The sequence below is a fragment of the Aythya fuligula genome, chromosome 2 (assembly GCF_009819795.1).
Source record: "Aythya fuligula isolate bAytFul2 chromosome 2, bAytFul2.pri, whole genome shotgun sequence".
Taxonomy (NCBI): domain Eukaryota; kingdom Metazoa; phylum Chordata; class Aves; order Anseriformes; family Anatidae; genus Aythya; species Aythya fuligula.
The window spans coordinates 37,061,211-37,086,527 of record NC_045560.1 but is presented as its reverse complement, the minus strand read 5'-3'; the positions used below and the strand labels follow the sequence as shown (position 1 = coordinate 37,086,527).

Here is a 25,317-nt window from a genome sequence, read left to right as displayed (position 1 = left end):
TGGCCGGGAGGCGTGTCGCTCAGCCGCCTCAGGTGGCGGAGGCGCTGTCATGGCGGCAGGGGAGGCGGTGAGCGGGGCCCTGCTGGTGGCCGAGGCGCTCCGAGCTCAAGTAAGGCCCCGGCCGTGCGGGGCGAGGCGAGGCCGGGGAGGAGCGGCTGTGCGCGGCTGTGCGCGGCTCGGCCTCTCCCTTTGCCCGAGCTGGGCACGGTTTGCCCTGAGGGGGGGTCCCATGGCGGCCCGGGGGCGTCAGGTAACGGGTGGAGGTGAGGGAGCGGCGGGGCTCAGGTCTGTGGGGCCGCTGCCCAGAGGCCTTCGCTCGGCTCTTCCCTCTCAGGAGCCTGCTGGGCCCCCGCAAACTCACCGCAGGATGCTGTCATGCAATGTCCATCACCCCTTCCACTGGTACACAGCACCTGCAGCACGTTTGAGGTTACCAGTAGCCTCTGTTGTTTATGTAAACTCGAAATGGTGTAGAATTAGCACTAATTGTACCAAAAGCCTTTCTGTTTGGACTACCACATGCGAAAAGGTAGCTTGGTTGCCATAAAAATTCACATCATCTTGTCATTTGTCAGTTTGCCCTCACAAAGTATAATCCCAGTTGTTTCTTGGGGCTTTTTTTAACATTAATTCTCACTGAAAGCTTAACAAGAGGAAACTGTACTAGGAGTTCTCAGAGTCAGTGAAGCTGACATACTGATTAATGGGAAAATGATGGAGGAGAGACACCGTAAGAAGTGGTCATCAGAAAGAGATGAATTGAGTGCTGAGCTGTGCTGAGCCGTTGTGAGAGGAGTGGGTTTTGGAGGTCTGCGAACTGTGGAACAATTACAGAGGACTGCGCTGCAAATAACACCTGTCATTGTACACCTTAAAATGTCCCATGAAGTTTTAAGTGAATATATGTGATGGTATGGTGTGTGTGTTTTTTGTTTGTTTGTTTGTTTGTTTGTTTGTTTCCACTCTGACATTTGAAAACCATTCTGATGGCTTCTAACATTTTCTTTTTAGAATATTGAATACATGTTTGGCATTGTTGGTATTCCAGTCACTGAAATCGCAGTTGCAGCCCAAGCAGTTGGAATCAAATACATAGGAATGAGAAATGAACAAGCTGTAAGTATCTGCCTGGTAGGACCAATCCTTTCTTTATCTGTTTTACAACAGAATGAAATCCATCATCTTACTAGAAAGAATGTAGCCTCTGAACATTCTTTTAAGGAGACAGCAGAGAAACAGCTACTGCACTAGTCTACACTTAAGTAGTCTCCCTATATTTCAGGTTAGTTGCGTAGGTATCAGAAATCAGACTTGAGGTTGTTAGCATTTTGATTGTGTTGCCACAATTGTGATTGCCACTGTTCTGGGTTTGTTTTTTTCCCCTGTAGTAACATTTCCAGAATTCAGTGGTCTCCTGGACATCCTGAGGTTGAATATGATAGCATTCTTTATTGAATTTGAAGTTAAGAACAGCTCTCCTGAATCAGGTGGTCATGAACTGTGTGGTTTTGCTGTCTGATCCTGACACGTATATAAGAGTGTGAGAACTCAGAGGAATGCACGTCTCTACATGGAAAGTCTGTATCTACCATGTGAGACAGGCAAACGTGCGCTAAAAAAATTTAAAAGGTGTATTTAATACAGGATGTCAACATGGTCTTTATATTCCTGTACACCACTTAGCAAGTATTCTAATTTTAGTTTTAGTTATTAGCATAATTTAAATTAATTTTGTCATGTATCTGTAATTAATAGAGAAGATTGCTTTGCACTGCAAAATGAGATGCTGTCTATCACTCTTTACTAGGCTCTTTTCTGTTAGAGCAAGGAAGACAAGAAACATTTTACCTTGTAAACAGTGAGATACTTTTATTTAGGGTTATTGAAATAGCTTGAAGACTTGTTTTAACATCAAAACATCAGGGTTTCTCTTCTCGGGGAATGGGCAAGGATGAACCAAGGATATCTTGTGGCAGGTTTTGTTTTGTTCTTTGTCCTCAATGAAGACAGAGTAACTACTTGGCAGGGGAGAGGGTAAAATGTTTGTATGTATCATGTATTCAAGATACGATTAATATTTACATGTCCTAATGTTTCTAATTGTCCAAGTTTATTAGTTGTGCAGTGTGGTTGCAGAGGACACGTATGCAGCTGCTCCCTTTATTCATATTGATGTATGTGATTGGAGATGTATGGAAGACAAAGTTTTATCCGGGAGTTGAGTGTATGCTTCATTTCTGAGCCAGATGTAGCAAAAGCACGTTTGTATAAGAACTTGTTAGAGCAGGAAGACCAGATTAAAGCATGAAGTTAAAGGTTTATCCTTCAGCTAATCCCTGCAGCCTGTAACATGGTCCAGATTTGCTGCTAGCAGTTTAACCCCTGACCCACTTGCCACTTGAACACTTGAGTTATGTTGCAACTCAACAGGGGTGTGTCTTTTGTGCGTTTGTCCCTGGGTAGAGATCGCTCTGATAGATTTAGATCGATAGGTTAGTTTTAAACCATAAAAAAAACTATTTGATTTTTATTCATTTAACACCACGTATTGCTAATGTTTAGTTCTTAATCTTAAACAGTAATCACTGCTATGTATTCAGAGCAGTCCGTTTTTGATAACAATGTCCTTTGTTTGTGATGAACATCCAGTATGCTGGAGCTGGTGCAGTAAAGTTGGTGCTGATGCTCGTAGCTGCAAAGGGAATTGGGCTTGAGAGCCTCTCAGTAAGGGCAGCTGGAACCAAAATGGACATCTTTTTTTCTCCACCCCCAGCTTCAAGATCTCGTTTTGTAAGATGTTGCAGTCTGTGAACAGTTCATAGCCCTTGGCCTCCGTGCCTGGACTGTGTGGTGTTGGACGGGTGCTGATGGCGCAGGCCAAGGCAGGTGCCTTGCCCTTTCACACATTTGGGTTGTTCTGTTCCTTTTGTGTGTTTTTTTTTTTGTTTGTTTGTTTGTTATTTTTTGTTATTTTCCTAAAGCAAAAGAGCAAAAGCAGCATTTTCACAGCTTTCAAAGCTGCATTTTTTCGGTGGCCAGTAATAGTCCATGAGCAAGTTACTTATTATTCTGGGACTGCTGCTTTCAACCGGTGGTCACACCTGCAAGGAAGGGCTTTTCAAGCCTACACTTAAGCTGTACATAACAGAAGACACCATGTAGCAAGCAGCAGCCTCATGTGCCTATAGCAGGTTCTCCTAGCAAGTTGGTCACAAGCCCTACTGCCAGTCCCAGAATGTGTAGGGTAGGGTAAGGTACATTTAGGCACAATTAGTGTAAGGACCTCAGGCCTGCTCCTTGTCATGGTTGTTGTGTTTATACCAGATAACTACATACAAAAAATGTTTAAGTGTTGTTTACTAGTTATATTGTATTAATTTGCTTGTATGTGAGTTGAAAACAGGCTAAGATTTAGTTAAACCCTGCTTAATGTTTCCAGTTGTCTGGGAGCAGCAGCCCTCTGCTTTAGCTACAGCTCAAAACCCCATGTTCGCGAGTAGTTTTAAATTTTGACTTCAGTGCCAGCATCTGGGTTTACTGTATTTCTCGCTAATGCTGACTGCAGTTTGGGAGGTTAATGACATTTTATGTGCCCAGGTCCTTCTGGAATGCATGAGGAACATAAGGATCTGCTTTCAGCTGAGCCACTGTGTTGTGACCTTGACAGATAATATGCATGCAGGTGCTCATGTGTTAGTGGGACAAGATGTTAGATGTAACAGTAAGAATAAAAAAATCCTTTTACAAAAAATCTTCAAGTATAGCTTCAGAACTATTTACAATCTCCTAATCTCTAAATAGCGATAGTTTTAGTCACGTTGCTTCCTTGTAGAAATAAACAGTAAAAATCTTAATGGCAATGACTGTACGTGAACTTAAATTCTGTGTGCTGTTTACTTTGCCACTCAGTTCTCAAACAACATTGCCATGGAAACTCAGCACCATGCTTTGAGCTTCATTAGCAGGATTTTAGTAACACCTACTCCAAATATTATTTCTAAACTTTTGCATACCAGTGTCATCAAATAGTTACCTAATTCTTATATCAGTGATATTTTTCCTCTCTATGTCAAAGATTTATGAAAAGTAGGAAGAGATTTTTCTTGTCAGTGTGCTTTTTTTGTCAACAATTCCCTTATCTACTGCTGCAAAGAAAATAAGGTATGCCTATTATTCTTCTACTAAGCCCCACTTTTTTACTGTGACAGTTAGTCTATATCTGTAAGAGCATGAGGATATTCAAGACAGTTTCTCCTTCCTTGTAACAGCTTATTATAAAGCTATGTTTCACTCATTTAAGCTCAGATTGCTAACATGTTTTGTTACCTAGAATTATTCATAGGTCTGAGGAAAATGTTTAGCAGCTCGCTAAATGTTTAGAAAGATCTTTGGTGTCACTTACTCTTTTAGCCACAATGGTACTTGAAATATAATAATAAATAAAAAACAAAATCCCAGCTCTATTTCAAAATAAGGGAGGTAGGCTAGAAGGCCAGCAGTTTACTTTAAAAATAAAAATAAAATGAGAAAAATTGCAAAATGATTTTTTTTGCCTTAAGGGTTAGAACTTTCTGATTTCAAGATAAAATTACGATTACAACCTTTCCCTTAACTTCTGAAATATGAGTCATTCCAGTGATGGCTGCATTTCTGTTCGTCGCCTGTCTACATAAATCCCTCTTCCATGTTATCTGTGAAGTCCTGAGATTTTTCATATAAACCTTCATGAGCATATCTCTAAAATGGAGAGGGTGAAGGGGTGCTTCTATGTAAGCTGTATTTATCAGGGAAAAATCCATGCTTGCTTAATTTCAGTATTGATATTGAACATTATTTAAATATCATGAAACAAGTTTATAATAATAATTGTATAATTCCACAATCTTTTCAACAGGCCTGTTATGCTGCATCTGCTATTGGATATTTGACTGGCAGGTACATTCCATATTTATCAATATTTACAATATTTATTTTAATATGTAGTAACTCAACAGAAGCTAGGAACGTTTTTCTGTTTTGGAGCTCTTTTTTAGCATATGCAGAGATAGGGCAGTTAAACAGGGACATCAATTTTAAATGAATTGTCAGTACAGTTGTCAATATTTCTGTTGGTATGTTTCAGAGCAGGAGCTAAAACTCATATAATACTGTCAATCTTATAACTGTCTTTAATTCTTCCCCTTTGATTTCTGATTATTTGTTTAACATCATTGGTGTGAGGGGCAGAAATGACACTATCGTGGTTTGCTGCAATGTGGTAGGCCTGCTATAACTTAATCTTGTCATTATTTACTCAACAAATATCTTGCTAATACAGAGACTAATCACATGCCTGCCTGTCTCCCCTTCTCCTGAGATGAAATGCTGGCTTTTCCTCATGCACTGCATTTTGGTCTTAGTGTTGGGATTCTGTGGCTTGTGATTTAAAGGGTATCCCAGGGATCCTTTCCTAAAGTACCATCTGCTGTCTGCTTACTCACAAATGCAGACATGATGATGCAGAGGATCAATCCTTATTCTATCTGCAAGTGTTATACCTGTGATACACAGTTATTTGGGTTTTCTTCCTTTCAATAGACCCCTAGAAAGAAGATGATTTTTTTTCTCTCCTATTTAGAGAGTCTGTAGAGCCACTAAGGAATGCTCAGTAGTTAAAAACGAGGATTTTTATCTCACTGGAATAAGAAGTGTCTCTGCCTGAATTAGACTATAATAGAGTTATAAATAAGATTGCATTGAGTCAGATGCACTTCTCTCTTTGCGAGCTTTCTTCGTTGACTAAAGTGCTAAAGTGGAGTTGAGAAAACTGAAAAAAGGGGGGGCGTACCAAATCCACATCAATGCTAAATGGTGGAGCAGATGTGGTAAAAGAAACACGGAGCTGAGAAATCATGAAGTGAAACACGATGAACCTGTGTGTATAGCAGACACAGACATTGCATGAGCGGGTGGCATGTAACAACAGTTCACATGATTTTTTTAATTGGGTTGATAAATGATTTCTGATTGCAATATCAGTCCTTCGTGTAAATCCCATGTTGCCGATGCGTTTTGAAAACATAAGTACGAGTTCAATATCTTGTATTTCAGCATCTTTTCTTTTTTTTTTTTCCTTCCCTCTAGGCCAGGAGTATGTCTTGTAGTGTCTGGTCCAGGTTTTTTACATGCCCTTGGTGGGATGGCAAATGCAACCGTGAACTGCTGGTAATTTAAGTGCATTTTCTCTTTGAAATTCTAATAATTATTTGCTATTATTTGTTGCAGATACTGGGCTTTGCAGTATTTAGTATGGGAACTTTTTTTCTTTATGCAATCAGAAGTAAATTCTTCATTTGTCTTCCCTAAAAGTAATTTACTTTTTTTTTTTTTTTGTACTCTCCTGGATAAAATTCTTTTTTCTTACCCCAGTATGCATTATTGAAAAATCTGTCAACATACCTGATTGCATGGATATGTTTTCAAATAAAGATGATATTCAGCCTATAATGCTTTACTTTTTTTTTTTTTTTTTTTTTTAAGAGTTTGAGCTTTTTCTAAATTGAAAAGCCATGTTACCTTTGAATTACTGTATTTGCCATATTTCATACATGAACAAATTGACAACTGCATTGTTAAAAGCTGAAGCTGTGTTTGCTCCCCACGCAGACATTTTGAGGGGTAATTAAGAATTGAATTAAATGATGGTACAGCGATAGCATGTACTCCCACAAGCCTTCACTGAAACATGGCAACTTTAGCTGGTCTGCCACTAAAAGCTGTTCAGAATGCTGTGTGAGGTTTTTTGGGGAGAAGCTGTGGTGTTACCAAGCACACGTCACCTGGAGAATTAGATTAGAAATGGCTGATGGACAAGGGAAGCTAGATAATGGGAGCTCTAACAAAGTTTCGAACACGTTGAAAAAAGATATATAGTGTTAAAACTTTTTTAAAAAAAATCGACTGAAGTTTTGCTGTCCCTATGTGGCTTTAGATAAAAATAGATCACATGAAAACTTTGCATTTGAGCAGTCATGAATTTGGCTGTAAGAAAAAAACAAAACACATTGTGCTTGCAGGAGACATTTCTCTTTTCTCACAAGTTGTTTCCTGTCTGAGATAAGCTCTGTTTACCTGACTTTATCTTGTGTAAACCTGTGCACTTGGCAAAAGGATAAAGAAGCAATTTATCTAGTTTGCCGGAAGATTTGACAATGGGGTACGCAGCTGGGAGCAGAAGTTAGAGAGAGGGCTTCTAGCTTCTGTGGCAACAAGGTGTTACGTCCCCATCGTGGGCAAGGAAGTCACATAACGAGACCAAATCTTTAAGGCAAGGTTAGCACCCAGCATTAAGTCTTGTGATTCCGTGACGTAATACCTGGCTTTTAACATGCTGCGGTAGATTGAGCGTTGGCTTACTTCTCACAGAAGGAGGCAAATGGCTGAACTGACCCCACTGGCACTGACTTCGAATAATTCTAAGGGATGGTCCTTAGAGCTCAGAGTTATCCTCCTTGAGTCTGGAAACCTGTTCTTCTGATTACTGTTTCAGTCCCATCCAGGAGAAAAAACCCTCTACTATATCGACTGTAAGAAAGTCAAGCAGTCTGATAGCACAATTTACTAGTGATTGTGTTTTTTGATTTTATTGCCTGAACACAGGTTGCTTGAGTGGAAGAGCCTTTAGTTTACCCTGGAAACTTGTCACAGTGAGCTGTTGGACATGTGAATCTAGCCAACTAGGAAGCTAGTGAGGTCTTGGTAAACTACATTTCCAAGGGTATAATGTGTTACTTCACATTAAAAATTACCTACAACACTGCTGCTTCCTTTCCTGCCTCACCCTGAGCAAAAGATTTTTGTTATTTCAGTTAGGCTTTGAAAATAAACTCCGAAGAAGAGTTTGCATTAAAGATTTCTGTATGCTGTCGCATGGTGCAGTACTGTTCTTTACCAGAGATTGCACTTGATTTTTTTCAGTTTACTAAAGTTCTTCTCTTCCAAGTCCATAATGCTTGAAACTCTTATTAGTTTCATTGTAGTCAGTGTTCTTCCTGCTTCACTGTTGTTTTGGACTTAATTTAATTTAACTACTTGCAGTAATAAGCACCGCTCTTACAAATGTCTACAGTATAGTGCCAGTAGTACAGTATGATGAGTACACGGGGGAAAAACTTATTTCTGGTTACAATTATATAAGATTTAAAAGCAAAATCAAATATTTTGAAGGTATAGCTGTTGGGGGTAGCTGTATTAAGAATAGAGTATTCTCCTTATTGTATTTCAAAATTTTGGGAAGTAGTTTATTTTTTTATTAATACTTTTAAATAAAAACATGAAAAAGGAATATAGGGTTTGTCACTGTTAAACAGACTGGTTTAAACTATCATTTAATATGGCCAGAATGTTCTAAAACTAGACACCTAAAGGCTGCTAAGAAGTCAACCACCTGATATTGATATTTAGAGTCCACCCCTGTAATGTGCTGGCCACTTTCTATTCACGTTGATGTCTTTACAGTAGTAGGATTTGGCAGTAAGGTGAATTTACAGATGTGATTGCTGTTACAAAAACATATGTATGCATATATATTTTTTAATCCTTTTCTAGGCCTTTGATTGTTATTGGAGGGTCTTCTGACAGAAATCAGGAAACCATGGGAGCTTTCCAAGAATTTCCACAGGTACATAGACATAACTTTCTACAAAATAGTTTCAGTTAAATAACCAGTGATATTTCTTCCTTAGTGTAGGGATAACAATCCCAGTTACTAACGTTTCCTAGCAGGTTGTGTAATGCTGTTGATTTGCTCCATCTACTGGTTTAACATTGACACTGTAATCCACCAGATTACTTGTATTGTCTTTATCCATCATCATGCTGCAATTCGTGCTGTTTTAGGTCTCAGCTGGTATTTATTGTCCTTGCCTGTCTGTTCTGAGATGGAAGAGAAAAAAAATAAACCTTACAAGAACAGAAGCAGCACTTCCTGGGAAAAATACATAAGCACTTAGTGAATGAGTGTGGCTTGACAATTTACACCAGCTGAGGAACTTTGATTTTCTGTGTGGGAGTTTTCCCCTTGTTGCTTTCAATCTGTCATTTTTTCATTTCATTCATGTCGAAGGGAGTTGGAAATGACCAAATCGCTTTGATAAATGCGTTTAACCATTCTATTGATTTATTTAGGTTGAAGCTGGTAGGCTGTACAACAAACTATCTGTCCGCCCAAGCAGCCTTGAAGTTATTCCTGCTGTTATTGAAAAGGTATGAAAAATTAGCAACAGAACATCTTGTAAATGTCTCCTACTGCATAAGGTCTGTGGGTTTTTTTCTTTTGTTTTGTTTGTTTGATTTGTTGATTTTGTTGTTGTTTTGTAAAGTTGCTACTATAACTACTTTGATCATGCAGATGCTAGCTGGTGATGTTGACTGAGTGAATTAACACCCAGGGCTTTTTTTTTTTTTTTTTTTTTTTCTATGAACAGTGCTGTGGAAAAGATTAGAAATAAATATTGTTCTAGTCTGATGTTTACTGATGCCTGCAGCATTTTTTGTTAGCTTCAGTCAGAGCTGCAAGGATTTTGATGAAAAAATGCTCTTAGGGAGATGTGCAAGAACCAGAAATGCAATAATGCAAACTTCAATTCTTTTAGCTCTGAAGTTCTGTTACTAAGCGCTTTCATTATGCGAAGATTTGGAGGAGGAGAGGCGGAGATGGCTGTATTTAGATTTGAGGTGTGCAGATTGTTTTTGTTTGTTTGTTTTGCATGTTTGTCTGAGAAAGAACACATCCTTATCTCCATGCTTCAGGAAGGGTTTCAGAAGACTTCTGCTCTAGGAACAATTTAGCCATGTCAGCCTGAATTCTGTATAATTCTGAATAATGCTGTTTTCAGAAGTGCAAATTCTGAAATTCAGAATATCTAGCTGTAACAGAAGAGCTAAGAGCATAATAGAAGATGGAGGAGTTGGTTGTCTTTTTTCTCTGTTTATGCTACCTTAAATATTTTATTCTAGTATTTCCAAATACAATTGCTTGTAATACAGTTGTCTTATTCTAAATTAAATAAAGAATTTACAGTCTAATACTGTGCGTAGGGAGAAATGTAAATAACTGTTAAACCTTAAATCTATAGGTATAAATCGGTCCTTGGGATTTTTCCCTGTGATGGTTCAGCAATCTGAAACACCTCAGTACATACTGAAGCATGTTCTTTGTTGTTTGTTTGTTTAAAGTTCTTTAACATCCTTCCAAATGCGTTAAAGCTGATCATCTGTTTTCTAGGCTGTAAGAACCAGCATGTATGGTCGTCCAGGTTCCTGCTATATTGACATACCTGGAGATTTTGTGAATCTGGAGGTGAATAAGAGCTCTGTCAAGTATGTACAGATTACATTCATTATTTTTCAAGGAACTGAATAAATTTTAGTTTTAAGTTTCTTTAGTATTTTCTTAAGAAAAAGATAAAAAGAAAAAGAGATCAAATAATCTGCTATGAGGCTGAAATAATGATACTAAAAATTGACTCTCTTAATTTAACTTTCCATTATAATGTTATTTGGATTATAGTTTATCATTAAGTGTGCAAAAAATGAATGAATTACTGTGATGGTAGAACACCAATGTTACTTCATCTCTGGAGTAATGCTACCTATAGGATTAAAGGAACATGCAAGCAAAATTTTGGAGTCTGTTTTAAAAAATATATGTATTCTGTTCTCATAAATTCTGTGGGTAATGTGGTATGAAGCAGCTGTGGTTTTATGCTAAACAATGGGTCTTATCTTCTGACATTTCTTCTTTTGTATTTTCTTTTAAAGACCCTCTTCTATTCTGCCTTTTTTCCAGGTACGTAGAATGCTGCCCACCACCTCCCACCAGCATGGCTGAACACTCTGCTGTATCCAAGGCAGTATCTATTATCGCTCATGCCAAGCAGCCTCTGTTAATCATTGGCAAAGGTAGCATGCTTTGACTGCACATATGTAGGAAAAGACCAATGACCGAAATGATTTCTTTTCCCCACTAATGTTAGCCATCTATTTTTCACACTATATTAAAAAAAAAAAAAAAAAAAAAAAAACAACTTTGAAATTTGATGTTAAAATCTGTTCTAAAACATTTTAATTTTGTGCAACTTCCTTTTTTTCATCTAGGTCAAAAGAAAAGTCGGTTGATGAAATATGAGTTTAAGCAGAAAAAAAACAGCCATTTTTTTTAACTGTAAAGATACCACCAGGAATTCCCAAATTCCCAACAAATTTCTATGCCATAATACAGAACTTCAACCATCCAAAATTAAATTTGAGCCCAAATACCTATTGTTCAGTGTGTTATATTTGAGTTTTCCAGAATGAAAAGTAACAGGCAGCTTTCACAATGGGAAATAGTGCTTTTTCTGCCACTAATGTAACCAGGCTAATTGAAACTCAGGTGGATGCAGTAAGTTTCAGTAGTATTAAGCAGTCTCTTTCGTTTCATTCAGGTGCTGCTTATTCACATGCTGAAAATAACATCAGAAAGTTGGTGGACCTTTGTGGACTGCCTTTTTTACCTACCCCAATGGCAAAAGGAGTAGTTCCTGATAACCATCCAAATTGTGTAGCTGCAGCAAGATCCACGTAAATATAAAGCAAGGCTTCTAACCCTAACATCTGAGAAACAACTGGGAATTGTGGTGTTTTACAAATTCCAGGGAAGACAAAACATATACATCAGAAAGTGTTTTCAGCTATGTTTCGCAGCTCATTTTAGAGTGCTGAAGATCTTGCTTGGAAAGAAACAACAAATTTAGGTGAATTGCTTCTGACAGCGCTTAGAATGCGGACCAGGAAGATGCTTGTCTGAGAGCTAGTCTTTTGTAGCTATGAAACCTATGGCAAGTAGATGTATCAATGTTGCTAGTGTGCATTTCATAACAAAGTGAAACTAGTGAACAGTTTATCTTAAGTATTTAATTTAGTGCACTTGAAAAACTATTAGCCTTCTACTTTAACACCAGAGAAGCAAACGGTGCACACATAACAGACAGCAAAACTTGAACTGCAGTAGTTGTGTGGTGTTTGCCATCACTGTATTGCACTTTAGTTAGAAAGAAAAAGAAAAGTATTTCAAAATCTATTGAATGAATTTATAAAATTTTATTCATAAGAGTTTTTGCAAAACTAATGTGAGTGAACTGTAAGAACCGTGGCAGGTATGAGTATGCACAGTTAGCTTGCAGATGGCACACTGTTATACTCGAAAACTAAAACATTTGCCCTTTGTCAGGGATCATAGCTTTATCATTGGTAAGCATACTCATAAGAAAAATTGAGAACAAAAGAAAACACCATGTATTGTGTACATAGCTGGAAGGTAAATTAACAGGAGCCTAAACTGAGAGGGCTGCAACACTCTTAATTTTGGCAATTACCGTTGTCAGTATCAGAGTAGTGAGTGTTTTGCTTTAACCTCAGCTTCATGGTAGCATTTTATTAGTCTCCCAGTGTTACAATTACTTTCTTAACACAGTGTATTAGGAAAACAGTAATTTTTTTTTCTTGAGCTCCTAAACTCAAGAATGGCTTAATGATTGGCTATGTAAAAGTTCAGGGGTTTATAGAGCTAAACAAGAAGCTGAGAGGAGGAAAGGATTATACATACATTCTTGTGGTTATACATATATACATATATACTTTGATGATTATTATTACTTCTAATTTTGAAAACACTTTTAAATTTAGCAACAATTCCTCCTAATCTAATTCTCGTTTGCCTTTATAGGGCATTACAGCATGCTGATGTAGTCATCTTGCTTGGTGCAAGGTTGAACTGGATTTTGCATTTTGGTCTTCCACCAAGGTTTCGAAAAGATGTAAAGGTTATTCAGGTAAGCACAAAATTTACAAGTTGAAGGAAGTCCTCTGTGTTCCAGCATTGTCTAGAGCAGTTTTTGCAAATTATTTTGGTAGCATAGTTTGTGGCAAATTCTGCCCTACAGACAGCGCAATAGAGATCACATAGTTACAGTAGTTCTCTAGAAATAGTTGTAATTCCTTTAATTTTAATTTATTCCTTGTATTTTCTAAAAATGCTTAAAAAACTTTTCCAGCTATAAAGGACTTGGTGCTGATGTTGTGAGGAGGGCAGACACTTTTGTGTAGTTGTTTAATACAAGATCGGACTCGTGATATGCATATGATCTTCGGAGCTCTGGAATGTCAGTGGTTGAAAACAAATTGTCCTTAAATTGTGAAACCTTTCGTACTGTTCGACTGCTCTCTCAGTTGGATATTTTCAAAAGACAATTACCTTCAGATCCAGAGTCAGTCAGTCATTATAAGAGCTCAGTCACTCAGAGATGTTCATGGGGGAAAAAAAAAAAAAAAAAGAAAGGCTATTTAACTAATTAGTGGATTTGGTAATATGCCAGCTCCTAGAAAGACAAGTTGTTAAATTGATTATGTCCCAAAGATACCCTTCCTTAGAGCCTGTGATCGAAGAGTAATAGTTGACTTAGTGCAGTGTGGCTGGCCCGCTTTCAGTGATCTGGAACATTATCTCAGTTTCCAAACTTCATCTTTTTCAGAGGAATAACATTTTTTGTTTAACTAGAATTCTTTTTGACTTTTGAAATCAGTATTTCTTCTGTTTCTTTTATCTAAAAAATGCAAAAATACTTTTTAATCTCATTTAGAGTCACTTTTTTTTCACTGTCAAGGGTTAATATTAAAAATTGACTTCAAATAAAGCATTTCCAGATGTTATTTCAGTAAAAGGCAGAGGAATTTGTTTGTACGGCCAAAACAGTGTATAAAAACAGTCAGATAATGTTCCTCACTTGAACTGGAAAAAAAGTAAATCCCTATAATAACTTTGAGTTAATGGTGGCCTTTCTTTTTGAAATACAGATTGATATTTGTGCAGAAGAGCTGGGGAATAATGTGAGACCAGCTGCAGCTTTACTAGGTGACATAAATGCCGTGACTAAGCAGGTAATGTAATGTCAGGTGTTCTCCTTTTTTGACCTTAATTTCTTGTGATGTATAGTTACTAGTTTAAAACAAAAACAAGGAAAGGCATGTTTCCTGCAATGTACCCGTGCTGTGCATCCCAAGTTAAATGTTAAAGATTCTGGTTTGTGTAGGGATCCTTCTTGATAACGTTCTTGATGCTTGTTGTATTCTTATATCTATTGAAAGACATTTGCAACATTTCAAATGTCTTTGCAGCTTTTAGAAGAGTTCAGCAAAAGACTACTGAAATATCCTTCTAATTCAGAGTGGTGGAAGAAACTAAGAGAGAAAATAAAGAACAATGAGGAAAGATCAAAGGTATTATATCAAAGAAATTAGGAGTTTTCTTGCCTTAACAGGTACTGATACATAATTTTATCACTGCTCTATTTTCAAACTTCTCAGTTAGTTCGGACATTTATGTCCAAAGCAAAGCTGGTGGAAACAATTTATATTAACTGTAAGTAGCTCTCAAGCCAAAATACCACAGACAGCGTATGCTTAACTTTATACAACCCATATTCTGCAAGTTCAGATGCTTTTTTCCAAGGTGGGATTAAAATAGATCAATCGTAGCAGTTCGCCCTTTTGAACTTCCTCCTAACATACAGATGGCAACTTGTTTAGAGTTACCAACAGTGAAACCTGTGTGTGTGAAAAAATTAATGTGTCACTCAGGTTAAGCTTGGTTTAGCAGGTTGCTGTTAATGATGGGCCAGCCAAGGGAGCAGGTTGCTGACCAGAATGCACCTCTGATAAGTGGTGTGACCAGAATAAACCATACGTGACCTTGAAATATAACACGGAAGGCCAAATACTTCATCCCTACCTTGTATAGTACCATAGTATTATTTATGTATCTCAATTCTGCACCTTACTCTGTATTCTGTTATTTTTAAGGAATTAGCATTGCAGAAATCCCTGCCTATGAATTACTACACAGTCTTTCATCACATCAGAGAACTGATACCCAAGGACAGCATTTTAGTAAGTGAGGGAGCAAACACCATGGACATTGGACGAACTATGCTTCCTAATTATTATCCCCGTCAAAGGTGTGGTATTTTCTTTGTTGTGCTGGCTCAACAGACTAGAGTTTTATATAAATGTTTTCATTTATATGAATTTTTATCAACCTTTTATAATTCCCAGAATTTTTATAATTCTTTTTTAAGTCTCTAAACAAAATAGATGTATGTTGGCTAAAGGGAAGTTATCCACTCATATCCTGATGTCCTGTCAGAGATTTTAAGTTCCCTGTGACCTGTGTGCTCTGCAGCAGAGGGATGATAGTTTCTCACTCTTTCTTTTGTGGAAAGTGAGCGAGGAGCATTATAATAAATTCTGCAATCCAGATGCTTCTTTCTGTGCTCAAAGGGTATGGTAAATGCTGATTTAAAATAAGAATAGTTGTTTGGAATCTCATGTTGAAAAGAATTCATGCAGAACAAGTGTTTCTTTGAAACATAACACTTAAAGAACAGGGAAAACTTGAGAAGACAAGTTCGTTTTGAAAATTGAATTATATATTGAACACACTTCCATGCAAACCTGTATGCCTAAAATGCAGGCACCCAAAATCAGAAATGTGTGGATGTCATCTTATTAAAGCTATACCACACAGAATTATTATAGGTAAGAATTAAGTTCCGTTTCTTGAAGAGTGGGGAAAAAGTTCTCCCTGGGTGAGATGAACCGTTTGATCTGACTGGGAAGCTTAGAGCCTTCTTGTGAAAGTAACACATCCTAGATGAACCTAAATACTTCTTTGTAAACAAAACAAAACCTAAAAACTTCCAGTGAACTTGGAGGAAGAGTTTGCATTTTTCCCACTTTTTAAAATAAGGACACAGTAAATTGGCTTCATATTGAATTGCGCATGTCTGAAAGCAAATATGAGAAGTTAACCCTAGAGTAATCTAGTTCTTCATGTACTTTTGTTTCCATTATGTGCTTCTGACTGAAATGATCTAACTTAATTACAGCTTGCAATTTGATTTCAAAAGTTGAACAGAAGACTAAAGTTTGAACAGCATTATTTAACTGATGGCTTTCAGACTTCTAGTTACGCTTCCAAGGAATTAAATACAGAGAGATTTCATGTAGTCTGCCTATCTCGAGAGTAATTACTATGTTACTATGCAAGCTAAAAGCATATAAGAATAGTCTTTCTTTATTGTAATACCACTAGTGTATGAGAGTTCTCAATTTTAATTAGTTTGAGTATGTTTGTCTCAAATTATTTTCAGTCTTATTTGATGTTTAAATGAATATAATAATCCACATATCTGGGATCCAAACAAACTAATTGTTTATGAAACACTATTGGAAAAGTATATGAGTAATTATTAAAATTAAATTGTGGATTAACTGAAAAGTTTGAGTGAACTTCGAGATTCTAGAGAATCTTAGATTCTATGTTCTCACCTTTAGGCTTGATGCAGGTACTTTTGGAACAATGGGAGTTGGACTGGGTTTTGCCATAGCAGCTGCACTGGTAGCTAAAGACCGAACACCTGAAAAGCGAGTCATCTGCATAGAAGGAGATAGTGCTTTTGGATTTTCTGGGATGGAAGTGGAAACAATTTGCAGGTAACTCATTTTTGCTCAAGAAGACCCTCTTTGTATGTTGCCTGGATCAATTAAACTAGAAGGCCAAGAATGCTGCTGTTATAGGGTACTCTTAAATTAAGACACAGGAAAACAAGCCAAACACTATCCGTAGTCATTTTTGACTGTATTGTTACCAGTAACAAGTAGATCATGTTTCAGGTGAAAGTGTTTTTTTTTAATTTATAGTTTTATTTTTAATGAAATGTAACACTTTCAACACCTTGCAGAAAGGTACAGATATTTCAAAGATCTTCCAAATGTATCTCTGTAGGTACAACTTGCCAATCGTGATTATCGTGGTAAACAACAACGGGATTTACACTGGTTTGAATGCGGATAACTGGAAAGAAATGTTACAATATGGAGATCCTGCTACATGGTGAGCATCTTCAGTGTCTTGTTAATTAAGGAAGAAATGACCAAAATAGTCATTCTGTTCATTTTTAATGCTTTATGATTCACAGTGAAATTTTTCATGAAGTGAACCTAAGTCCTAGGGTTAGTTTGAGTAAAAAAGAACCAGTTACCAAAGGTGAGGAATTAACCTAATTACAGACTTTTGTTTACACAATGTCTAGCAGAGATGACTCTGTTAGTCATCTCAGGTTCCAGTAGCAGCTCAGGCCACACAGGATATAGAGTTCATAGTGGGATAACCTCCAAAATGACAGTGGTCTTCCAAACTACCCAAGGCCTGTGTTGTAAGTATACGCTGGGCTTCTGCTTCTGGAGCTGAGATCCCTGTGCCCTGAACTAGGCTAAAAGCCTACTCAAGAGTGTTTCCAGATGAAAGTGTGACTGTAAGCATAGCTTAAGTGGTATAGGAAACAGTTCCTCCAGCCCAGAAGAATTCATCAGGCCAGAACAATAATCATAGCATACTTTTAGAATTGGTGCAATGAAGTAATTAAATTGGTCAATCTGGCAATTCTTCCCTGCTGTTTCTCAGAGTTTTCTGTTTCACCGCAGTGTACCTCCAGTTTCTCTCCTGCCAAATTCACACTATGAGGAAATTATGTCTGCATTTGGTGGTAAAGGATATTTTGTTAAAACACCAGAAGAATTGCAGAAAGCTCTGAAAGCAAGCATGACTGACAAGCAAACACCTTCTCTTATAAATGTAATGATTGATCCACAGTCTGACAGGAAGAAACAGGTATTTATGTTTTCCTTTTTTGAGTAGTTAGGAAGCATCACCAAAACTGCAGAGAATGCAGATGATTGAAAGGCAGATTCTCTTCAGAGTTGGGAGATGGCAAAATCAGTGCCCTTACACTGCTTTGTCTTCTTTCCTTGTTTTTTCATTGGCTCCTACTGATGCCTAGCATCTTTAATGACTCTTTGCAGACATGACAGTTGTTCCTTCCCATTCCTGACAAAATGAGACAAAATATTTTTCTGAGCAGTCTTTATTTATGTCTTGTGGATTCCATCTGGTAGTTAGTACATATTTGTATCAGGATCCCCTTACTGTTCGCCCATTCTGATAAGTATTTTATTCTCTTTTTGGCTTCCAGGAATTTCCTTGGCTTACTCGATCTAACCTGTAAAAGAAGATGAAGTTAATGGTGGTGTAAGGCAACGCATTAAGGAGAACTAAATTGGTTTCCAGAAGTGAAACCAGTAAAATGCTTTTACATAAACAGTGGACTGATGGGATTAAAAAAAAAAAAGATACTAAAGTAATCTTTAAGTGCTGAAATTAGGTAACTGTACAATGAACAAGACACATTTTAATGCATACTAGGCTTTCTGAGCTGATTGCACAGAGACATTGATGATAAAACTGTGTAATTTTTCTTTTATTCATAGTCATATCCATCAAGATTCGTGAATTGATATCTAAATTATCTTAGCTCTGGAAGAAGGGAATAAGCTGGTGGTTTTTACTGCTAGAAACACTGAAGTCTGCGATTACAGTAGCTTCATTTTTATCTGACCATCGTGTTACTTGTTTGAGAACTGATCTTGTAATGAGCAAAATGAAGGATCTTTATTATGAAAGTGCTCGTTTGCCTTGTTGTGCACTGAAGCCCACAGGGGAGATAGTTGCCTCATAATTTTACATGATGCTTTTTCAGCTTCTACTCCAGGTAGAAGTAGTGTATCAAAAAACTCAAGGACTGAGTTTGTCTATTGCAGTTGGGTTGTGATGGCCTGTTAACTGGGGCTTCTGGGGCTTGCAGGAAAAAACACTAAAATGTTGTTTGAAGTTTTACTCTTTGCAAAAGCACTGTCATCCCTGTAGGCAGAAAATGGGACTGAACTCATTAATGAGCTTTCCAGGATTCATAGGCTGTATATCCTTATAAGCATTTAAAGAAAAGAAAAGAAAAGGAAAGAGAATGTTAGCTGGAGCTTAATGTTTAGTTCAGCTGGCATCACAAAGCAACTGCCCTATGCCTGGTTAATTGTGCAACAAAAGCTCTTCCATACAGTGTATTCACTGTATAGAAACTTAGTGTCCAGCTCCCATGGACTGTGGTACAGAGCTGAGATTTTAAAGAGCAGAGGCTGGCCTACTTGAGGCTGTATCTACTGTTTTTACTTGCATCTGACAATCTGACGTAGAACTTGGACTTTAAAAGTAGCTCTTTCTCTGTGCTTCGGTCACAGTGGCCTACAACAACTACGTTCAGTATACAGTAAGCAAGTCACTTTATATGTTCTTAAATACACTGGCAGGTTCTTTGTTATTCTGCGCGTATGACAAAATTCTGGCTTTGATTGGGCTTTGGTTGCTTTATGGTCAGTTATTCCAGTAACATTAAATATTAATTAACTAATGAAAGGCATTTGGATGACTGAAGGAAGAGAAGGACTGGGCTGGCCGGAGGTCCTGGGCTACAGTTAGATGTGCTGGAAGAACCTTAGCTTGTTAGTTCTTACACTTCAATCTGGGTATTATTTTTGTGCAGGTCTATCTGACGTGAGCAAGTACTGCAGGCTGCTGGAGATAACGCTACTTGCTGTGTGTTTGGCTATGTATATGTGGGGTGTGAAAACTTTAGTGTAGGACTTCTGAGATGGCAGAGTTGCTGTGTTCTGTGGGGTCTTCTGCAGGGAGCATGGAGCAACATTGGGTCTTGGCACAGGTTTTTGTTTCATTCCTCCTTATAACTTTCCACAAACTTATTTTAATATGTTAACTGATGTTGATGTGTTTAACTGATTAAACACGCTCTATTATGTAAAATGTTCATAAGAGATAATGTTGGGGCTGACCAGAGGGGCAATCATTTGTATTTGATAAACAAATGCATAAATTCTTGTTTGATATTTAAAAATTAATAAAAATATATATTTTCCTGGTGTTTCTCCTTTAACAAGAGTACTTGAATTGTGTTAACATTTTGTGTCAGCTGTAGCAAATCAGTTTAAGTTGGATTTGTAGAAAACTTGTTGATTAACCGCAATAGTATGCACGGTTCATTTTAATAAGGCAGCTGGAAGATGGAAAGTAAAGAATTTGAAACTGTGGAGAGGTGACAACATAATTGATACCATTAGTTTGGATGCCATTGAGCTTTTGAGAAGCTCAGAAAAGAATTAGCACTGCATTTCTTATAGCTTTAAACTAGACTAATGCCATGATACAATAGAAACTCTCAGGTTGTAGTAATTAAGGGGTATTTTTCAGGAGAGCAAACATAGTTTCTATTTATAGAAAGCAAAAGGAAATTTTATTGAGAAAAGTGAAATTCATGCTACTTTGTTTATATAGCTTGCCTTGTCTTACACCATGGAGTTGCATCTAAGGGGGGTGTTAGGCAGCTGAAACTGCATGAAAGACAAACATTTTTTCAGAGTTGAGATGGGAAGAAAATATCTTTGACATGTCCCCGTTTTATTAAAAGGAGCAAGAAACTACAGATCTCATAGGTCTAGGGAGTGCTGGCCCATATGGCTTTAGCCAATGTGAAATCTTTCAAGGCCAGAGCACAGAATTAAAGGTACTGAACAGTCGCAAGGCACCAAACTCGCGAGGAGCAAAAGGCCAGGGCATCGGCTGAGAGAAGATGCTGTGGAAGAGGTACTGAGTGTAAGGTACTTTGTTTAAATTATGATTGAATGAGGCACAGCTCTGAGTCTTTTTTTAAGGTAAATAAAAAATATTTGAAGATTTGGTGTACCTATCATGGGTGACCTCTGTCAATCACTAGTTTAGTTCCCATGAAAGCTTTTCTTGCAGTGGCCTGCTCAGGTTGGGGAAACTCAGCAGTTCAAGCCAGCAGCGATTGTCCTCTACAAAGAGAAGACACAGGCATGCACAAAAGCCTGTGACTTATTTCTGCCCTGGCCACATTGTGGCTTTGTAAGTTGGGCTGAAGATCCCAGGTGCAGCTTTTTATGCTATTTAATAGACCTCGGTTGCTGTGCTTAGTGTAGAAAAGCGTGCTTGTCACCCTGCTACTCAGTGATGTTCTGAGATCACAGCAGATATCAGAGCTGATCACTGTAACAACATAGAGGCAGTGTAACTTCTGATTTATTTACTAATAACTGGATACCGTAATGAGCAAGAAACAGCTATTCTGAAGGGGACATTTGCTGTTTCTTTTGGTGATTTGATGGAAAACAGATGGACGGGTTTTAAAGAGGCCCTCAGTAAAGCAGACCCTTCGAGCTAATTATGGCACACACTAATATAAATGAAAATTATTTCAGTGTCTGTTCTTTCCAGGAATCTCTAGGCTGCCTGAAATAGTGCAGAAATAAGTAAGAGAAATTAATAGAATGACAATTTGCTTGCTTCAGTTAATACTCTGTAGATTTTTTGTCAGTGTTTTCAAGGTAGAGAGAAAGGAAACACCACTGAATATGTAGCGTAGAATAGTTTACTTCAGACTTTTTTGGCTTGTCAGCTCCAGCAGTCTGAGCAATTGTGTAATATCCTGGGGAAAACTCTTAAGTGGGATGCTTTTAAGACAGAGTTTGAGTTGCTGTGTTTTGGAGTTGACAGAATGCACTAGCTGTCAACCTGGGGTTGTATAAATCACCATGGACATACGAAAGTCAGCAACTTAGAAAAATCTTTGCACAGAGCTAGCTGATGGGAGATTTCCCTGTAGTCTCTAGTGTTGGTAATGCTACCAAATGAGGAAATAGTGGAAGACCCACATTAAGCATTTTTGCACCCAAAATGTATGCAGCACCATCAATCTGTGTGCCTCTTGCTTCCAGAAAGCAATCACTGCATTCCTGGGCATGGTTTTGTGCACTGACTAACTGTAGCCGTTGCAGCATGAAAAAGCATAACCTGTACCCTACCTGGGAACCGAAATGTCCGGTGCAGAGGCCCTTCTGCTGGCTGTGTGGTGGCTGCAGCAGGTCTGTGTACTTCCACACCACCTTGCAGCCGCAGTGACAACGTGCCCTCAGGCACGCGTCCAAGCTAGAGCTCCGTGGTGTCTGGATAAAAGTCTCTCTGTAATGAAATCAACACATTAGATGTATAAGGGGAAAAAAAAAAAAAGTTGGCACTCTTAAAGAGCACTTGAAGAACTTGTCATCTCTATCCTTGATGCTGTCATTAAGATAACGTGCATGTAGGGCATTTTATAGACCTTGGCCTTGGGAGGTGCTGATGCCAATACCCGGGGACTTGAAGGCATGCCTCAAGTGTCCTTGTCACAGCAAGGAGATGCGGCTGGGGGCTAGGTGTGAGCGCCTTTTTAGGCGGGCCACAAAGCTGCTCACTGCAAAGACTGGGGTAACATTCAAGGGCTCAGAAAAGCGGTAGAAATTCTGTTGGGAAAACTGAACGTTTCAGCCCTAGCAAGTATTTTTTATACCACCAGATAGGTAGCTCACCTGTGGCCTCATTCTAGGTAGCTGAAAGCAGTGAGCCCTTTATTACTGAGCTTGGAGTCAGAGCTGACTTTATTCAAAGTTTTCATCCCTGTGTGCCAAGTTGCCACTTGGCAAGGATGTCTTTAATACAAATGAGAGAACCTTCAAAAGTAGGACTTTAAAATGGCAATGCTAGCGCAGCCTTAATTATAGTTCCCTAATTCTGCAAAGGGAGCTTGGAAAATGCATTTGTCTGGTTTAATTAGGCTCAGCTGCATCCTGTGTTTAGAAGACGACAACTGGTGTACCAGGATGACTGGGCAATGTGCAGTGCCCAACTCTGTGCCTTGTGTGCTACCACAGTAAGAGTACTGCCCGGGCTTTGAAATTTAAAGCCCTGTAAAAAGGCAAAGCCTCTCTACCTGACCCAGCAGATTTGAAGTGGGGTTGTGGGCTGGGCTGCCTGACAAGTGCAGTTCCAGAGAAGTCTTGTTTATTCTGCATAGTTCTGCTTGCCATAGTGTCGTGGTCAGCACTTTTGCTTTTTATCTTAAAAAAAAAAAAAAAAAAAAAAAAAAAAACACATGCTTGATTTCAGGAGCAGCTTCGTTGGCTTCACTTGGATGTCTGAGGTTCCATTCATGATCACATCTTTTCCTGAATTGGGGTGCTCTGGCAACTCACCTAGCAGGGATCCTCTGCAGAAAGCTGCAGTGCCAACGCTGAGGGGCATTTTTCAAGGTGTGTGCCCTGGTGTTCTGCTCTGTTTGCTTACATCTTAATGATGCAATGGTGCAGTACAGAGAGCAGGTGCAGGTGCTGCATTGCCAGCATCCACATAGCACTCAGGGATGGAGAGTCCGGAGACCACAGTGACGGTTAAAGCAAGAATGTTCACAGAGGAAAAAAGAAGATTGTGCTTTGTGGTGTTTAATTGATTGGGCTTCTTGGCAGGCTGGATGATAAATCACTCAAGTAGGAGTCATGAGAGCCAATTACTGCCAGATCCTCTCCTGCTCTGTGCCTCCAGCAGCACTGCAGTGATACAAGTACAGGCAGCAACTCCTGCAGACCTTCACTAATAGGAGTAAAAAACAGCAAATAGACAACCCAAATTATTTAAGATGAAAGAATTACCCTGAGAACTATTTCCATTTCCTCTAGATGCATGCGTGATGAGTGCATTGCATCTAAAAAGCATTGCATATTGCGTTTGCCCTGCATGGTGGTCTGCTCCTGTGCAGCAGATAAAGCACAAAGAGGACACGCTGGACATGCTATATAGGCACTAAATAACCATTCTGCATCTCCATGAGATTCCTGACTGTCTGTTTCTTTACAGCAAACGCTTGCATTGTAGATATGCAGAGGCTTTCTGTATGTCTGCTGCTTTCTGCATTTATACACTCAAACAGCCCCGCTGTTGTACAGAATTATAAACAATCCCACAGCAAATGCTAAATGATTTGCAGTTTGAAAAACAAGGATGAAACAACAAGAAAGGGGAAGAGGAGTGATGTTAAAAAGGTCAGCAGCTGAATTATTGTTTTAAGGTTGTTTTGTTTTGTTCTGCCTTCCAGCATTAGAAGGCCACAGTGTAGTTCTTCTGATAGCTTTGATGGAAGTCACTTGGCATTATCCCCTAATGTTTAATCATGTTCATAACTCTTCTATGCTGTAGCTTGTTCCATTATCAATCAATGGGGAGGGGAAAAAAAAAAAAAAAAGCATGCATGGGAATCAATCATGGGGAAAAAAAAAGTGAAAGGCTGAGCCTTTGAAACAGGTCTAAAGGTACAAAGTTAGAGTTTGGATCTGAAAACTAAAAATGGGGTGAGATTTGGGCTGCTCTGAAGACAAATAATTTCTGGAAGGTGTAAAGTAAGTGAAAGTCTCTAACCGGTTTTGTATCTCTGCAAGTGGAGATGCATGGAGAAGTGGGGGACAGAAGGCCACTGCTTGCTGTGCAATGCATCAAACATCTGTTAAGTGACGAATTTGCCAAAAGGGTTGCTATTGGAAGTTGCTAGGCATCAATGTGCTGCCCTTAGGATGTGCTCATCCATCTGAAGACTTACTAGCACTGGCTTGCGTTTGGCTGGCTGTGCACAGTGACCTGCTGCCCTGCTGGGTGAGCAGCACGAGTGGAGCTGTGAAGTCAGAACTCTCCCACGTGGCTGAATTTACATCATCACTCAGTCTGTGGGTCTGGTCCTATATGGGCTTCAGAATTAAACAAATCTAAACTCATCAGCAACGAAATGATGAAGCCGTTCTTTGTTTTTCAGCGTTTACAATTTTTGTTTTCACTTCAGCAGTTGCCTCTGTTCTTGTAGATAATAATGTCTTCCAAAGCGATGTTAGCCATGTTGTCCAAGTACAAAATCTAAATGTTCGGCATGAATGATGCAAGTGTGTGAACTTGACCAGATATTTTTATTGTGAAAACCAATCACTGTTAAATAACTAACAAGTTTTGCAAGGAAGACATAATTATAAAAAATCTTCTCCATCTCGCACACTAATTGAATGAGCAGAATTCTTCTGTACTACTTTGCAGACAGCGTCTGTTATTGAATTATTGCATTACCACTGGGTTGCTGTTTTACCTTTGGCCCACTCAGCAGAAGAGCATTCAGCCTTTTGAACTAGAAAATCTCAATTATCTTTATCCTTTTAATTAGAACTGTGTTCATACTGGACCCTGAGATTGATGATATTTTATTTGAACTACATTCATTTTCCTTTGGATTGTTGATGAAGGATCTGCCAACAGAAAATGGATAGGACTGAGAAAAAAAGCATTCTTTTTAACAAGTATTCATTAATTCTTGCATAGGAAAGATAGGTCCATAAATTCTATCTGTATGGTAGGAATGATCAGCAGGTTCTTCCATCCACTTCGAAGAGGTCATCTCTGTGCTGAAAAGATCA

General features: G+C 38.4%; 1 protein-coding gene across 1 annotated transcript; it reads left to right on the top strand.

Moving 5' to 3' along the window:
• The first annotated feature begins 42 nt into the window (after positions 1–42).
• On the top strand, positions 43–19,904 carry HACL1 (2-hydroxyacyl-CoA lyase 1). Its single transcript, XM_032182279.1, has 17 exons — positions 43–109; positions 1,012–1,116; positions 4,895–4,935; positions 6,124–6,204; positions 8,587–8,659; positions 9,166–9,243; positions 10,265–10,359; positions 10,829–10,941; positions 11,466–11,601; positions 12,746–12,851; positions 13,873–13,956; positions 14,194–14,295; positions 14,878–15,032; positions 16,411–16,569; positions 16,862–16,969; positions 17,560–17,746; positions 18,108–19,904. Exons 1-17 carry the CDS (start codon positions 50–52, stop codon positions 18,138–18,140), a joined length of 1,716 nt encoding a protein of 571 aa, XP_032038170.1. The 5' UTR covers positions 43–49; the 3' UTR covers positions 18,141–19,904.
• The last annotated feature ends 5,413 nt before the right edge of the window (positions 19,905–25,317 follow it).